Here is a 17807-nt window from a genome sequence, read left to right on the forward strand (position 1 = left end):
TCTGCGTTATGCGGATGACACAACCCTGCTTGCTGAAACTGAGGAGGACCTAAAGCACCTGCTGCAGAGTGTCAAGGACTGCAGCCTGCAATATGGAATGTGAGGATACAATACCATATTATGTTATATAAATGTACATCAAACGGTCAAGCTTGACAGTGAACTTGGAGCATACTAAAAGAAATAGAATTCTTCTGCTGCGTATATACATACACCTTGTTTCAAAGAACTGGCACCTGCTTCCGGATGCTATTCCTGCAGCTGAACTGCTCTGCAGAACAGTATCAAAGCTCACCTGTGTTTGACCATATTTTGATCGTGGCAGAAGTGGTTGAAGAACCTGGCGTAAAACAAATGCATGACAGCGTGCTCTTTTCCTCCGATGTACAGATCCACAGGCATCCAGAAGTCTGCCAAGGCTGTGCTGAAGGGGCTGGAAGGCAGAAAAAGAAAGAGTCGTTTAAACAAAACACAACAAAGAGCTGCTTTGAGGCAACCGCGTGAATTAGACAGGCCTACTAAGGTGCGCGTGCTTGGCACAAAATTATGTCAGGGAAGAACAGGGCTCCTCTTTCTAAAATATAATAAGAGAAAGCTTTGATAATGAAAGAAAAATTAGCCAGATTAGTGTTAATTTAGGAAATTTACAAAAATCCATTATAGAAGACACATCACTGATAGAACTTAATCATGGCAATTTTCACATAAAACGGAGGTAATAGTGAGCATAATAGACCAAAAAAAGTAAAAAAAGGGTCTCAGTACAATGTGCAGCGGAACGCCAGAACCCGTCACTGAGTTGATCCTGACTCACAGCAACCGTAGGACACAGGAGAAATGCCTTCTTGGCTTTCCAAAGCTGCCAATCCTCACAGAAGCCGAATGCCACATCCCTCTGTGGAGCAGGTGGTGCGTTCAAATTGATTAACCACTTCACCACCGGGGTTTATATTTAAGTATCTAGCGGTTCTGGAGAAGAGTAGTGAATATACTATGGGCTGTTAGGAGAACAAACAGGTTTGCCCTGGGGAGGGTGAACCCAGGCTGCTCCTTGGAGGCAAGGATTTTGAAGTTCAGTCTGACATACTTTGGACATGTTGCCAGGAGGGACCAGTCCTTGGAGAGGGACGTCATGCTTGGGAGGGTGGAAGGACAGCGCATGAGAGAAGACTTTGGATGAGATGGACTCAGTGACTAAGATAATGAGGGTAGGTGTGTCAGAGATAGGAAGGTTGGCTTAAGATAGAGCAGGGTTCAGAGCTGTTGTAAATAAGTCGGCACATAACAATTTAAGGCCGATTTTATAAGTAGGTGCTTGTGACTTCCAAGTTCTCGCCAATAGAGGGCGATGTAGCCTTTACGATGAAGATTGGCATGTAGGTCCCAAATGTGCATTTGTGAAAGAGAGCAACCTTAAAACACAGAGGCTCTCATCAGGGAGGGCCTGTGCAAGCCCTACTGGGTGCGATGAAGATTATATTGAGGGCAAACTGTCATGACCGTCCAATAACTCTCTTTCATCCTATTTATACATCCGAGGCAAAAGAGATCCTAAAAGAAAGGCTTCCTCACTCACGCTCTCCAGTCCTAAGGGATGTTGAGGGGGAGGAAACACTCCTTAACTCTAAGTTCCTGCTGGGGATCCTGCAAATGTGTGTTTGTGGGGACAGCACTGGTCAGGGCAGACCCCTCCATTCCCAAAGTAACGTCCTCACTGCATGCTATCCAACCAGGTAGATAAAGCTTGACTTTTGGAGGATTTACACTTACTGGTGTTCATTCCTTCCCATAATGCAAGGCATTCTGCCCCCCTCCCCCTGCCTCCACCATCGTGAACCAGCCTGGACTTGTCTGAGGCCAAGGCTGAAGGTAAGAGCCCTTTTCTCAGCCAGGACATGGGCCTGGCCAATCAACACATGTCTGCAGCTGAGAGCAGCTTGCTTTTCTTCTCTTCTGTCACGACACCAGATTGCTGGTAAAATAAAACACCTTTCCTCTCTCCTTTTTGAAAAAAGGAATCCCAACGACTCATGTTCATGTCATAAAAGAAAGGGAAGACAAAGATGGCCCTCATTCAGGAAGCAGGCCGGGGATAAACGAAGGATTGTGACGTGGACAGAAGCTGTGTCTTTTGGCTCTGTGATCTCTCTGTTACCCGTCCCAGGCAGAGGGCACGCCAGCGCCGAAGGACTGTGGTTTATGAGGGCGGTGAGGTCTCCACGTTGTGATGTGCCGAGAGCTGCAAAGGTCCAGGGACCCCGACATGGTCATTCAGTGCCCTTGTTTGTCAGAAGGCTTTCCTCTGAAGCAACATAAGCAGGGAAGGAGCTGGACTCGCCAAGCGTTCCAAGTCAGCCAGTACCAAGAGCAGTGCATTCACAGCCCTTCTAGGAGCCCCTGTGTAGGCTAGGTGGGGCATCCAGTGGCGGCCTTTTGTCTTTCTGGGTTGTTGCTCACTCAGGATTCCATTTTTTCCCTGGATATGGGCTCTAAATGCTGCAGGGCAGGATTCTGGTGGGGTGGGGGGCACTCATCTTACTGGAGAGGTTAGCTGTACTATGGAGTCAGGATCAGCTAATAAGCTGACTCTCCAGCAGGTTTTCAGAGGTAATAAAAAGTGCAGGAGGACACTGCTCATTCTTCTATGGAGCAGCTGGTGGACTAGATCCATGTACCTTTGGGTTGGCAGCTCTACTCCTTACCACTAGGTTCCCTAATGAAGAATAAGGGAGCAATTCTATATGAGGAGCATAGGGTTCAGGACAGTAATTCAGCTATGGAACATGGGCAGCCTGACACGGTGCTTTGAAGCATAATGAGGTTTTTGGGGGGGTTTTAATTTGCTGTGGAACAGGGTTTATTGCTCTCATTTTCTTTTACCCATTTATTACTCTTTTTCCCTTAATTTTTTTTGGTCAAAGAAACACAGGCACGTAACTAAGGCTGAGAGGGTGGTGAAAACAAAGGTCTCTGGTCCGATTCCTTCTCCTTCCCTAACTTCAAGTCCTGTCTCTTGGAAACGGCTTTTAATAAATTTTTTTTTCACCAGGTAATTATGAAATAACATGTTTATATGCTTTATTGGTTTATCAATTTTAGAAACTATCCAGCGACTGTACGTGGGGAGAGATAATATTTCTTCGCTCTCACACTGTCTCCATGTAGTTACCTCTTTATTTACAGTTAAGTAAACAACATTACATCTTTACGACCACATAAATGCGGTTCACCGCAGGGCCAACAAGGGGATTATAATAGCATTTCCTTCCTTCTTTGGTTTTTCATTTTTCTCACACTTGGGATTTATGATCTGCGCTGCTCCCCTCAGGAGTGTCTGTTTCAGAGAGCACCCGCCACTGGCTGACACCTTCCGGCTGCTGTCTTCAGATCTGCTACAGGCTACGTCAATCCAGGGCTCTGCCGGCCACTCCAGCACGGATCCAACAGAGCCATTTCTCCCTGATGGGGACTGTCTGATGGGCAAGCTGTGCTCAGGGACCCCCCAGGGCCTGGCTGAGCCTTTCTCAGAGCTGCACTTTCATCAGAGGCTGTCCTACTGGTCCTCCTTCCACACCCTCTCTTTCTGTAGGTGAGAGATCTGCATGATGGCCGAGGGCTCTCCCCAGCTCTTCCGGCTCAACAAAACCAGTCACCTAGCTGTTCCAGAGTTTATTCTGACTCATGGCGACCTGACCCCAGACCCGACCCCATGCCATAAGGGGTTCCATAAGGTTTTCAGTGGCCGGTATTTTAGGAAGAAATCATCAAGAAAGCCTTTCTTTTGAAATGTCTGTGTGGACTTAAGCTCTAACCTTTTAGTCGCAGCTGAGCAAATGAACCATTTGCACCACCCAGAGGTTCCCAGCCCCTCTCTCCTTTATCCTTCACAGGCATTTCCCTTCATCAACCTCCTGTAGATAGAAGTCCCATCTTGGTGCCTACTTTTCGGAGGACTCTGAATGATAAGAATTGAAAGGACGCAGCCAGGAGTTGTACCTTTGCGTGTTGTGAGGGTCAGTGTATCTGAGGTAGTACCAGGCAGAATCGACAAAGGTGTCCATGGTGTCTGTCTCTCTCTGGGCGGCCCCCTTGCACCTAAGAAGCAAAATGAAATCCGTCAGTTGTTTTCTTTTTAAGTTTCAATGCCATTTGCCACTAGCTTTTGAGAAAGCCAGGGAGAGAAGGAGGAATTAGAAAATGTCATAAGAATAATAACACATCATGAAAAAAAAACCAAGCCAATTCCAGTGAAAGTTCTCTTTTTACATTGCACAGAACAAGATGCTTTAAAGTAAATTTGCTAAATAAAATGCTCAGTCTTCGGCAACTCTGAACCTACGTCTCTGCTTCTCCCAAGTTAGCGTGACAGGAAATCTAACCCGAAAGGACAAGGCAAGATGAAGTGTCTCTTGTGCGCATTAACCTCTATTTCAGGCATGTCCAGATCGCCTTCAGCCAATGCCCATTTTATGATTCTTACGAAGCAAATAAATTTATGCAGAGAAGTTGAGAATCGAAAGTACTGAGAGGTACAGAAAATAGGACTTGGCTTTTCTCTCCCTCAGCTCCCGGGAGGGGCATGCTGGGCGTCAGCCTTGGGGAGAGGGTCACCTCCAAGGCCTCTGGCAGCAGTGAGCTGGAGACAGCGCAAAACCACTTGCAAGAATCAGCTCTTAGTATTGCTTCCTGACCCCGTAATGAACGGCATCAAATTGGCAGCTTGAAATTAACCCTTGTGGGACCATTTACTTTACTCTTCAGAATGGGGGGGTGATTGGAGGACGGGCATGAGGAACCTCAAGAGAACTGCTGAACCCTCTGCCCATTTAGCCTGTGAAGGCTCATGCTCATTTTTAACGTAACGGGAACAGAAAGGGTTGCTGTCTTAGCTGTATCTGTGAAGGTTCAGACTGGCTCTCCACAGGACAGTGGAGGGCACAGTGTCTGATGGGAGAGGCTGAGCAGAGAGCAGGGAGTCCCAGCAGACCCTGCCTTTTAGTTAAGAGGCCTCATGCTGGGAGCAGTGGTGGTCCTGGGAGGCAGGCGCTTGTTGAAAGATGCTCTAGGGAATCCTGCTTATTCGCACCCAGGGCTGCTTTAGATGGCTGATCCTAGCCGTGCGCCTCTAAATTAAAGCCAGGTCTTTTTATTTGGAGACCAATCAACCAGAACACAGATGCTATTCTGGGAAGTAATTAGAAGATCCAGGTTACTTTCCCATTAATGCAATGGAGCAGGTTGGAAGACAAGGGAGAGCTCAATTTGTAATAGAAATAACATCCCACTGAAGGCTGCCAGATGGATTTTCCTTGTTAACAGCCATGGAGCATTTGAAGACGGCACATTTAAGAGTGAATGCTAAAAACTGGATAGCAGGTAAGAGGTCACGTGGGAAGTGGGAAGAGTAGATGACAATGGTGACAAGAGCACTATAATTAGCTCCAATAGTGGTTGCTCACCATCGAGTCAGAACTGACCCATAGCTGACCCTCCAGTGGGCTTTCAGAGGCAGGAAATCGCACAGGAGGAGAATGACCATCTTCTTCCACTGAAGCAGCCGCTGGTGGATTTGAACTGTGGGCCTTTGGCTACTGTAGTGCAGCTTCTTACCACTAGGCCACCGGAGCTCCCTACCTAATAGCTGTAATAGTAGCCAAATGCTAACCCCTGGGAACTGCGAGGCAGGGACCATTCATGCCTCCACTTTGCAGATTAGTAAGTAGGAATCAGAGAGGTTAAGGAAGCCACCAGGGTCCTGGAGCTCAAGAGCAAGGGCTCTTCACCTGCTGGACCCTGATTCTGGAGACCCGCTGCTCAGAGGTCCTGCTGCTGCATGCGCCGACGGCTGCCTTCATCGCCATCAGAGAAGCCCCGTAATTGCTTCTCCACAAAGAGAGCGAGCCACTCTCCTCCCGGAGGCCATAACTCTGCCAACACTGGGCAAGGTCACCCTGTGGTCCTGCTCACAAGGCCTTGTCTTACACCTCACAACCATCCAGGTGAGGAGCCGGGAGGATGGACAGGAAAGTTTCTGGGTACCAAATGCTTGCTAGGAGGATGTGCCCAGCGCTGGGTAGGTGCTAATGAAATCTAGTCTCTTAACAGCCCTTCAGAGAGATTATCTGAATTCCCAATAAGGGGACTGAAGTTGAGAGAAGTGAAGTGACTTTCTCAAGTTTAAGTGACAGCTGGGAAGAGCTAGAGCTGCGACTTGTATCCACTCGTGGGTTACCGAATTACTGACCTAGGAGTTCAGCTCTGAACCGGTGGAGGACTAAATCATCTAAAAATACTCTCCTCATGATCTAGGAGGCTGAGGAAAATGAAGGGCAAGACAAATATCAGAACCTGGGATCAGTTACTGGCTCGGCATCATAAGCTTCACACTTGAGACACACCGGTGACCTGACAGAAAACACAACCCAATTCCAAAGTGAGGAGACAGGAAGGCGGGTGTGTCTCAGTGTATTAAAGGACGAAGCCCGTGACATTCTGCTGCCTCTAATAAAATCTCCCTTGTTATCACAGTCACTAAACTGGAAAACTTGTAAGGCAGACAGAAAACATTTTCTCTCATCTTCAAGAAGCTCTTTGTAATATAAAATGGAAGAAAGAGGCTTTTTACAAAGCTGTGATGAAAGTCGGATCCTATGTGTCTGGGTAGATCTGAAGCGACAAGGCTTCACCATCTCTGGGGAGAGGAGGCGGTGTCACATCCCAGGAGCGGGTCCACGGTTTCCAGCACCTTCCTTCAAAGGTCCCTGAAGACCTTCACTACTCTTCCCAGCCTGGCCAAAGTCGTGGAAAAAGTGAGTGGAGTTAGCACCAGGAGGGGGCAGTCTTGAGGGCCTGGTCCTTACCTGGGGCAGGAGCAGTTCACCCACTCTGAAGCTGTGGCCAGTGGGGAGCCTCCTTTGCCAGTGAACGATGAGATGCTGGGCAAGGTCACGGGCAAGTCCTCCAGAGGAACAGGCACCGGGCCACAGGCCGGGCAGTGGATGATGGGGATTGGCGTGCCCCAGTACCGCTGCCGGGACACCAGCCAGTCTTTTAGCTTCTCACTGGTCACGTCTCCGCCCACCCTCTTGTTCCGGGCTTCCTGAGTCAGGGCTTGAAAGGCATCCTGCCGGGTCATACCTGTGAACTAAGAAAGAGACGACAGTGACATGTTCCTTTCTTTGCAAGAACGTGTGAGCTCTCCCACCCTCACACGGATGTTTCAGTGACCCCCCCAAGGTCAGCTCCACACAGGCCATGATACGAGCCCTGGGTGCTTCCACTTTCCTGGCACCCTGCCTCCAAAAACATAATACTGAAGATGATATTTACAACTGTGTTGATATGAATACAATTATAATCTTAGACCCCAAAAGTTTCCTTTTCTTAATTTTTATTTTCTTATTTTGTGTGTGTACCGTTAAATCATATCTGACTGGTACAGGATAGCATCTAGTGGATTTGAACCACATACCTCTGGGATTGCTGTGCAGCTTCTTGCCACTAGGCCAGAGCTCTCTCTTATTTTTTTTCCTAAAGAAATTACAATTTCTTCTTGGGGATTCCTTCTTATTGTGGGCCCAAGGCACTGTGTCTCTTAACACCTAGCAGGTAATTCAGCCTGAGTTCTGGGGTTTTATCAACTGAGGCCAGTGATCCCCAAGGGGGTACTGAATTATCAGCATCTGTACTGTTGGGTCATTTCTGACCATACTAATCCTTTTCAGTTCTCTGAGATAGCAGGAAGAGAGAAACACACACACACACACACACACACACAGAGAGAGAGAGAGAGAGAGGCTGGTGGATTTGAACTGTCAACACTCTGGTTAGCAGCCCGACATGTTGTGCAGTGCACCACTAGGGCTCCTTAAAGAACCACATATGTTATCTTCTCCCCAGTAACTCAACAGTAATTCATTGTTGTCGAGATGGAATAGATGCATAGCCAACCTCCAGTGGGTTTTTAGAAGCTGTAAATCGCTCGAGAGGAGACTGCCCATCTTTCTCCCCAGGAGTTGCTGGTGGATTTGAACCTCCAGGCAGATGCCTTTAGGTTAGCTGTGCAACTCCCTACAGACAGCGCCACAAGAGCTGGTGAAACAGGGGACAGAAAGAAACATGGGGGCAAGAAAAGTCGATGTCCCCACACCCCTCACTGCAAATTACAGAGATGTGTTGAAACTCAATCTTACCCTACAACAGAAGGAATATAGGCAAGAAGGAAAAAAAGATTGAATTGATTGGATTCCTTGGCTTGGAGGAACAGCAACTTTCATTATATAGAAATGTTCCCATTTTACAGATGCCAAAGTAGAACAATAAAAAAGAGAAACACTCTTTCACCGAATTCTTCTCAGAGAATAAAACTAATAATAGGACTAATCTAGGAGCCTGGCTCGCCAGCTGGGCTGGGGTCCCTGGAACTGGTTTAACAAAGACATACTGCACATCTCCTATGTGTCAGGCTTGTGCAAGGTCCCGTGGGCACAAGACTCAATAAGGTCTGGTCCCTGCCTGCAAGGAGAGGACATCCAGTACGAAACACGGTGAAGTTTGCTAAACGAGGCCTTTTCCTCTTCGAAGAGGGCTGCTGCCTAGCTGGGAGGACCACTGTTGTGCCGCACTCCCAGTACCATGGACTTGTGCCTTATAACAAGCTTCTCTTCTCCGTGGATTCCTAACTCTCCTGTATTCCAGGAGCTCAGGGCTGACAGGAGCCTTTCACCAGCCATGGAAAGAAGTCCTTTACCCTGTCTGTTCAGCCGGGAGCCAGGAGGGAAGGCAACAGACTACATGCAGCCATCTGAAAGAAGCCAAGGGGTGCGGTTAAAGCTCAGCGTTCTGTGTAAAAGAGTGGACACTTCATTAGCCTAATTACAGCCACGAGTGTCTCCTCTGAAGCCCTGAAGAGAGTTACCCGGGGCTTCCTTACAGACCTGTGGGCTCCATGCGGCTCTACCTCCAGGCAGCCTGCTCAAATGAGGTCTGAAAACAGAGCTTAGGATTGCTATCTTAGAGTATGACTCAAGTCTGGGGTGGGGGTGAGGGGGAAGTGATGAATAAAAGTACAAACACATCATTAGGATGTGATTCCTTAGAGCAGGAAAAACCCTGCCCTGCCCCTATTCGGACTCTTAGAAAGAAGCTGTAGTCAGGAGATTCAGGCCTGAACAACCTGGATCTCCAGGTGTAGCTGAATCACAATCATCTTGAGCGAGCAGAGCAAACACCTCCCAGGTCTAAATCCCCCTTAGGGTTGGCACCAGCCCTTCTAGGCAGACAGGACTCTGGTCACATGAGCATGACTCAGGGTTTCTTTGCTCATTCTACTTATAAATGAGTTAAAAATTGGGCTGGAAAGAAGGGTATAATCTGAGAACAGTCCTCTCAGAAGAACCTTTTCAGTCACCTCCCCTAAAGAATCAGTTTGCCTCGGAGAGGCCATTTTCCTCAAGCAGAAGATTCTCCAAATAAAATTTTGTTACTTCAACATTATTCTAGGATTAGAGTCCACTTGGAGCTAAAACATCTGGAAAAAGAATATGACTTTGTTTCCACAAATGAGTCTGCATGATTTATGCTTAGGGGGTGAGTGGATTTTGCATTTGCAGAAAAAAAGGTCTTATCAATTGATGTCAGATTGGTGATTTTAGGATGAAATCCTCTGGCCATGCCCTGGGGCACCAACCTCAGCTGAGTTGACGAGTCTCTCTGTGCCATCTGGCAAAGTTTCAAGAACTTCAGTGTAGGGAAGACCTAGAGTTTGGGCTACGGCGGTGTCTTCTAAGCTGGTGCTGGGAATTCCTGTTCAGAGGGAAAGAAACACAAGATATCTCCTTTGCAAAAGAACTGACAAACCACAATAACTGTAACTCAGTTTTGGCTTCTTTGCAAGAGATTCTCCATATTTTTAATTTTAAAATTGATAAGCCCACATTATATTGAGAAAATAGTCTTGAAGAATCTAACCATGCTAACATAACTAATCAATCATCTTGGTATTATTTCCTTGAAATACTGGTACTTGAAATCCTTCTTTTGCTTAGTTTCTTGTTCTTTTGAAATAGCTATAATTCTAGCCTTTGGCATGGTGGTTAGGCAGCTGGTCTCATTGGCCCTTGAGGAATACGAGAAGGGTGAGCCCTGGGCTGGGATCTGGGGCGTGCCTGTCAATTCAGTTAACCCTAAAGGTATGAGCATGGCCGAAGGGGACACCCTGGAATCAGTGGATTCTGAAATTTTTTGGAAGGAGCAAGGGGTGTTTATCCACAAGCACACCACAGGCTGAAAGTAAAAAGCTAGGATTGGTAGGCTGGGTTCGGAACCCCGACCAGGGCACAGTGCAAGGACAACTTTAAAGACCCCTCTTGAAAGTGCGCCACATGCAAGAATACCTTCAGACAAGAGGAAGTCCCAAATGACACAGTCACAAAGCAAAGCTCAACAATGAGAAAGTCGTCTTAAAGTTGGACTACTCAGATTTCCAAATTATGAAACAATGGCTTTAATGTAAATTTTCTGAAATAAACTCATCGGTTTTGTTTTTACTGTTAGTAGAGGAAGACCTATGGCGTGGTCAGTATTATAATTTTCAATAGGTTATTTAGTCTCAGATATTTAAATGCTATTGTGTATTACATGTAAAAGAGGTTAAAACTACACACATAATTCTAACCACTAAAAACTGATTAGAATATTAAATAAAACGCTGTGATTCCGAGGTGTGCAGTTCTGAACACTTTCTGGCACGGAAAACAGTGAATCACAAGCATTTTGGGACGCTGCTTCGTTCAGTTTCCTCGGTGACAGAGGACAGTTGCTTTCTCCTGTGAAACAAAGATGATGCCTATGGAATTTCCTAGATGGATCGTAGATAATTGCTCTGACTCATGATGACCTTTACGGGTAACAGAACGAAGCTGCCGGGTTCTAGGTCATTTACTTGATCACTGACATTCAAGTTCACTGTCGTGGCTAGGATGCTCACCCACCTCACCAGGGGTCTCCCTGCCCCTGACAGCCCCTCTCTGCTTCACCCACCATGAGGCCCTGCCTTGGCAACAATGTTCTATTGTTTACTGGCCAATTTCCAGTTTATCTTCTTCCACTGCCCGTGTGAACGCTCTGCTGAAACCTGTCCACCATGGGTGACCTGCTGGTATCTGAGATTCTAGTGACAAATTTTGCAGCATCACACGAGCCACCACAGTACAACAGACAAGCGCTGGGGCACTTTGCAGATAGAAAACACTACTTAGTCAAAAGCTGACAACCATATTTCTTCCTTCTGCTCTTGTTCCTGAAGGCGAAAGTACATCCTGAGCAGGCATTTCATTTTCTGCTCCTAGACGCCCTTGAGGAGACGGAGCAGAGCATAAGAGAATTATTCATCCAGAGAGGCCCAGCCGGAGGCTTCGGCTTCAGCTATTCAGGAAAGAAGTTTTTCAGCCACTAGTTCTGGCTCTCCTTGGTTCTACAGACATTCTGGGCTAGGTAATCCTTTGCTGTGGGGGGCTTTCATTGCAGGATGCTGACTGGTACCCAGCCCCCTACACGTAGCCCTCTGTTAGTTATAACAACCAAAAATGTCTCTAGAAATTGCAAATGTTCCCTGCTGGCAAAACGGCCCCTGGTCAGGAAGCCTTGCTCAATGGCCATCTGTCAAAACTGCTGACACTCTCGTGCACACAACACATCATGTGGCAAATGAGATACAAAGCTAAGGGCAATGCATGAAACGCTTGGGGGTCAGACTTCAGTGAGCACTGTCCTGAAAGGGTTGTATTGTGTCTAGCGAGTCACGGGGTGGTGCAGTTAATGGGCTTGGCTATTAACAGAAAGGGTGGGAGGACTCCATCAAAGATACCTTAGAAAACAGATCCAGCAATTGATTTCTGAAAAATCAGACACTGAAAAGCCAGGGAGCACAGTTTCATTCTGACACACACAGGTCACTGCGACAGTAACAGCTTTGGTGTTTGGGTTTTTTTTAAGAAATGCTTAGGAAACACGCTCCAAAACTCTGTGGGGCCGTGGACATCTTGTGGTGTTTCACATGAAGCTATTGACGAAAAGCATCAGAAAAAATGAAAGAAGCTCAGTGCGAACCTGGAGGATAGGAAAGGATGAGGACAAATAGTAACAGTATAGTAAATATTATTATAATCTAATGAAGTGGGTGGGCGGCCCTGACCCGTAGAGTAAGGGTGAGTAAGGGTGTGGTGGAGACGGACACTGTGACAATGATGTGTCAAACATAATAATGGTTGCCCATGGTGGACAGTGTTTGGTGGAGCTCCCTGATTAAAACAAGCTTGGAAGCAGGAGTGGCATCCACTTCCGTAATAGCTTGCCTCCAGAAACCCTATGAATCTGGAGAAAGGACGAATATTATACAAGTGTTCAGGTCTTTCATTCATAGGGTCGTTATGAGTCACCTACAATTTGACGGCACTTAACAACAACAATGGAATGTGTATTATATAATAGTAATAATATGATAGCAAAGTGTTTATGATCAGGAGGGAGAAAAGTCATTTACTACAACTCAATCATGTATGATCTGGAGTAACTGGGGCTAAGTTCAAAAGGAAAACAGAGATCCCACAATTTATCTGACCGTACAGATTCCTCTGGGCTGCGATGTGGGTCGTAGCATCCACAGACCCTTTTCTAACAGTGCATGTGGGTAGGGGACATGCTGCCTCCACTCTGTGGATTTCTGCTTGTTCTTCTTGGACGGCAAGAGGTAGAAACTGAAAAACACTAATTATGTAAGTGAAAGAATCCAAGACAACAGGAAAATCAATTCTCTGTGCACATTTTAAAAATCCAGAATTTTCTCCCCTGCAGTCCTCTCTCAATGCCATGTCAGTAATTTGACTTGAAATCAAAACCAAAAAAACCCCGTTCCTCCCCTTAATAAAGTACAATTATAAAATGTACAAAGGTAGCAGAAGGAATGATCTCCTTTAAGTAACAGGTCTTCTAGGTTTAAATGGCCAGAAGGGAATGTCTTAAAGTCTTTTTTCTGTTTAGAGGCTTTTTAAAAAATCATTTTATTAAAAAATAGATCTATGTATCATGAAGAAAACACTCTTTTCAACAGGAACACTACATCTTCTGTGTGCTAGAAAATGGAGTTTGGAAAGAACTTTCTCCGTCGGGTTTTGGAATTTTGAGACTTAGCTGCTCAAATATTCCTGCTGTAGCAAGAAGAGAAAGCCACGCAGGTTCGGCAGGGGACCCTGGGCAGGGCCATCCTTTGGTTCCGTCTCTTTGTTCAGTCTCAGACTTCCTGTTATGTGATGCCAGTTGAGAATGTTCGCAAATGAGTAAGACTGCCAAGGACATCCAATTTACAGCTCTAAATACGCCTTCAATTTTATTGCTGTTTCACGCTCCTTTTCTTGAATAGCTCAAGTTCACCTCCTCCACAAAGCTTTCACCAAAAACCCAACCCACATCGATATCATTTGTGCTTTGAACCCTCAGCTCAGCCGTTGCTGTCGGTTTTATGAATTTGGAAGATGGATTTTTATCTGACTCGTACTGCTCCTCAAATTGTATGTACAAGTCTCACCAGCCAGCTCTGCGGCTAGGTCCATGGGTCAGAGAGGATTTGGTTATTCTGAAAAGCCAACCAACAAGGTAAAATACACTTAGTTTTCCAAATGTAGTTCTTCAGAAAGGGGAGGGGAGGTTTAAATGAAAGGCCAGTTTTAGAAACATCATGAGAGTGACAGCTGGTTCTTCTGGCTGAACAAAGTAGGTTAGCATGTGGGGCTTACGATGGCAAAATAAATCCCCCGATTATACCGGAATATTGCTCACCGATCTTTGAATCCAGAGCGCCCTCGAGGTCTGCCTTGGCCCTGACAACCACTGGGACCTCCTGCTGCGTGAGCATGTTCACAGCAGTCACAGGCGTGAGGCAATCTGGAAAGAAATGCAAACAACTGAGGATGCTAGCCAGCTGAGACAGCAATGCCATCCGATCCCCAAGTCGACAAGTGAGAAAAACAGCGTTAGAACGTCTGTGTTTGGTGCTAATTGTTAAAGAATCAGTTCTTTGAAGAATACTAATAGATAATTCACACCAGAGGCAAATCAAAAGATTAAACCAGCGCACAAGGAGATGTTTATCCACGCTCATAACCGGAGATGTGCAAACAGCATTTCCACCTTCCAGATGGTGAGGTAGAGACAGCCCCGAGTGCCCCCCTTTTCTTTTATAAAAACACCTTGAACATATGGAAAGTGGAGACACACACAAAATGTTGGGGGCAGCTGAAATGCCAAGCCATAACATCTGAAGATGGAAGTGAGGAAGAAAATAGGCAGAAAGAAGGAAAGAGGTTTCTAAATATACAAAGTCAGATGTTTCCTCCCAAGGAACGTTCCTCCTTGTTACATGCGATTGAGTCTGACTCCCAGTGACCCCGTGAACCACAGACCCCTGTCCTATCCTGTGCCATCCTCACCGTCTCTGACACATTGAGCCCAACGCTGCAGTCACGGTGTCAATCCACTCTTTGGGGGTCTTCCTCTCTTTCGCTGACTCTCTACCTTTCCAAGCATGATGAAAGGGAATAGCTTTTCCTAATAACATGCCCAAAGTATGAGAGACGAAGCTTTGCTGTCCCTCCTCCCTGGAGCCCTCTGGCTGCACTTTTTCCAGGACATACCCGTTCATTCTCTGGGTAGTTCACAGGACATGGATGCCACAGTCACAGACCAGACACAGAGGGAACTCTGGAGTGACAGATACGCAGCAAAGGCTTGGAAAGGGCCCAGCCAGGTTCAAGCAGGACAGAGTGACTTAGGAAGCATCCTCAGGGACACGAGGGAATTGAGAGACCATCTAGCAGGTCAAAATATCTAGAAAAAGGTCCTGAGAGCAATTTTAAAGAGCTGTTGGAGGGCATGGAAAGACTGAGCTAGAAAATCAAATATCATCGCAGGAATGGAAACTACAAACCAAAATGGGGAATTCTGAGCTTCAGGAAAAAAGAAAAGTTTTAAAGTAGGATAATACAGTCTAAGAGTCTCAGCTGTGAATGGTATTTATGTGGTCATAATAAAACATGGTGGTATAGCACTGGTTTGTGCGTTGCTGTACAGAGGTAACTCGTGGTTGCTGTGATGCTGAAGACTGTGACAGTGATGTGCCAATCATTGGTAATGGGCACCCATGGTGGACAGTGTTGGCTGGAGCTTCCCGACTAAATCAAGCCTGGAAGCAGGAGCGGCATCCACTTCCGAAATGGCTTGCCTCCGGAAACTCGATGTACGAACAGTGCTCAGGCTGTTCATTCATAGGGTCGCTATGAGTCCTCTACGACTCGACGGCATCAAACAACAACAACAACAACAACAACAATAAAACACTTAATTTGGATTTATCTACAGATTCTGCTATCGTCAATGGAGCCTGAACTCCGAAAGCAGGAAAGTGAAAAAGTCATTGCTGTCGAGTTGGAACCAACCCCCAGTGGACTCTCCAGTGGGTTTGTGGAGGCTGTAAACTGTCAGTCTTCCTCTCACAGAGCAGCCGGTGGATCTGAACCACCAGTGAGGTGGCCTTTCAGCCACCAGTGTGACTCTCGACAGATGCCGCCACCAGAGCAGAGGAACCATCTATGCGTCTTTCCACACAGAGTATAAGCAATGTTGGCAGCATAAAGGCCCAAATAAGATCCCACAAAAGAAGGGAAGGGGGGGTGTAAACAGGCAATGAGTGAGTTTATTAACAACATAAGCAATTAACAACAGTTATAACTTATTTTACTACTACAGTTTCTACCACTTGTCATGTAAATGTCTAAAATTATACGCACCTCACAGTTAAAATAAGCCTGGGCATTAGGGATTATATTTTAAAGAGGTAAAGATTGGCTGTGTAGGCATCTCAGCTAGCTCTTACCTTCCCTTTCCGGTGGGCATCAGGGAGCCTGGGCTATGACCCATGGAGCACCCGGGCACTGCTGCTTCAGCTGGGGGACCTGATGCCCAAGTACTGACCTGCCCGAGTGCTGACTCACTTCTCAAAGCAGAGACTTGTATTTCTGAGCCTATATTTTTCCTCCTCAAAGAATTGCCTGGCTTTAAATTCTGTAATGATGCTAACAGGATGACAGAGGTATGGGATAATGGAGTAAGAGAATAAAAATATTCATTTTATTGATTAAAGGCATTTGTCTGTGTGGATCATAAAAAACGATGGTTAACACTGAGGAGAATGGGAATCCCAGAATATCATGCTCATGTGAAACCTCGACCTAGACCAAGAAGCTCTTATCTGAGAGCAAAGGAACCAAGAACTAAGGAACAACGGCCATATCCTGTCTCCATATCTATTCAGTCTAAATTTTGAACACGTCATTGGAGAAGCTGGACTCCATGAAGAGAGATATGGCATCAGGATCAGAGGGAAGACTCAGCAACAACTTGCATTATTCAGATGAGATGACCTGGCTTTGCTGAAAGTGAGAAGGACTGAAATGCCCGCAGTAGAAAATCAAAGACTACAGTCTTCCACATGGATTACATCTCAACACCAAGATAAAAAAAAATGTCCCACTGGATTCACACAATGGAATACTATGCAACACGCAGGAGCAGTGATTTTGAAAATCACTACACAACTTGGGAGGGAAAGGCGAGCATTATGCTAAGTGAATTAACAAAAGTACATAAGAACTAATACTGTATAAGACCATTATTGTAGAAATAGACAACTAGTAAAATGTGTATGAGGATCCAAGAGGGAAAGGTAGCAGCAGAGGGGTGAGTATGGGCAGGGGGTAATTATAGAGTCGCACAATTTGATGGGTAGAGGGATAGCTGGGTAAGGGAAATGGGAAAGATCTTGTGTGAAGAACAATGTATACAGACTCTGTAAGCAAACCAGTATAAAATGAATTTTTTATTTAAAAAATTATATACCACTTAGCCAATAGCTAATATCATGACAGACAGAGAAAAGATTGAAGTTGTCAAATGATTTAATCTTAATTTGGATTCATAATCCATTGGTATTAGCAGCAAAGAAATAAAAAGATGTATTGTACTGGCAAAGTCACCAGTCAGGGACCTCTCCATAGTGCTGAGGAACAAAGATGTCAGCTTACAGATCAAGGTGTGTCTGCTTCAAACCATGCTCTTTTTAATCACTTGCTATGCATCTAAGGGCTGGGCACTGAATGAGGATGACAGAAGAACTGATGCCTTGAGTTGTGATGCTGGAGAAGAGTATAGATATGTTTTGGAGAAAGTGCAGCTGCTTAAGAGGCAAGGATGGCCAAGCTTCGTTTCAAACACTTTGGTGTGTTATACTCCTTGGGAGGCATATGATGCTTGGACAGGTAGAGGGCCGGTGAGGAAGAGGAACATCCTTAAGAGATGGACGCACATGGTGACTGTAGCAATGAGCTCAAGTATGTTAGAGGGAATGAAGATGGTGCCGGGTAGGAAAGGGTTCAGGTCTGTTGTTCATAGAGTCACTATGAGTTGTACTTAACAATGTAACAATAACAACAAACCATAAGAGGAAGTCAACAAATAGTGTCTATAAAGAGCTCTGGTGGTACAACAGTTAAGTGACCGCCTGTTCACTGAAAGGACAGCAGTTTAAACACACCCATGGGAGAAAGAGAAGAAACTCTGCTTCTGTAAAGGCCACAGCCAGGAAAACCCGAGGGGTCCTACTCTGTCACGTGGGTCACTATGAGTTAGAATCACCTTGCTGGCACCCAATAACAACAACACTAGAATGTTTTCTAACATTCTAGTTATATGTTATAAAA

At 45.9% G+C, this 17807-nt stretch overlaps 1 protein-coding gene and 1 pseudogene across 1 annotated transcript in view; one reads left to right on the forward strand and one right to left on the reverse strand.

Annotated features, from left to right (window-relative positions):
• LARS2 (leucyl-tRNA synthetase 2, mitochondrial) overlaps positions 1-17807 on the reverse strand; it is a 162800-nt gene that overhangs the window by 42906 nt on the left and 102087 nt on the right. The window contains exons 9-13 of the mRNA XM_006892970.1: positions 13834-13938; positions 9689-9804; positions 6861-7144; positions 3997-4095; positions 296-433 (exon numbers count right to left, since the gene is read on the reverse strand). Coding sequence (XP_006893032.1) covers positions 296-433; positions 3997-4095; positions 6861-7144; positions 9689-9804; positions 13834-13938 — 742 coding nt within the window. The remainder of the gene's footprint in view (positions 1-295; positions 434-3996; positions 4096-6860; positions 7145-9688; positions 9805-13833; positions 13939-17807) is intronic.
• Positions 10193-10508, forward strand: LOC102854443 (annotated as a pseudogene).

The sequence above is a fragment of the Elephantulus edwardii genome, unplaced genomic scaffold (assembly GCF_000299155.1).
Source record: "Elephantulus edwardii isolate Elephantulus edwardi_28Jun2011 unplaced genomic scaffold, EleEdw1.0 scaffold00121, whole genome shotgun sequence".
Classification (NCBI taxonomy): Eukaryota; Metazoa; Chordata; class Mammalia; order Macroscelidea; family Macroscelididae; genus Elephantulus; species Elephantulus edwardii.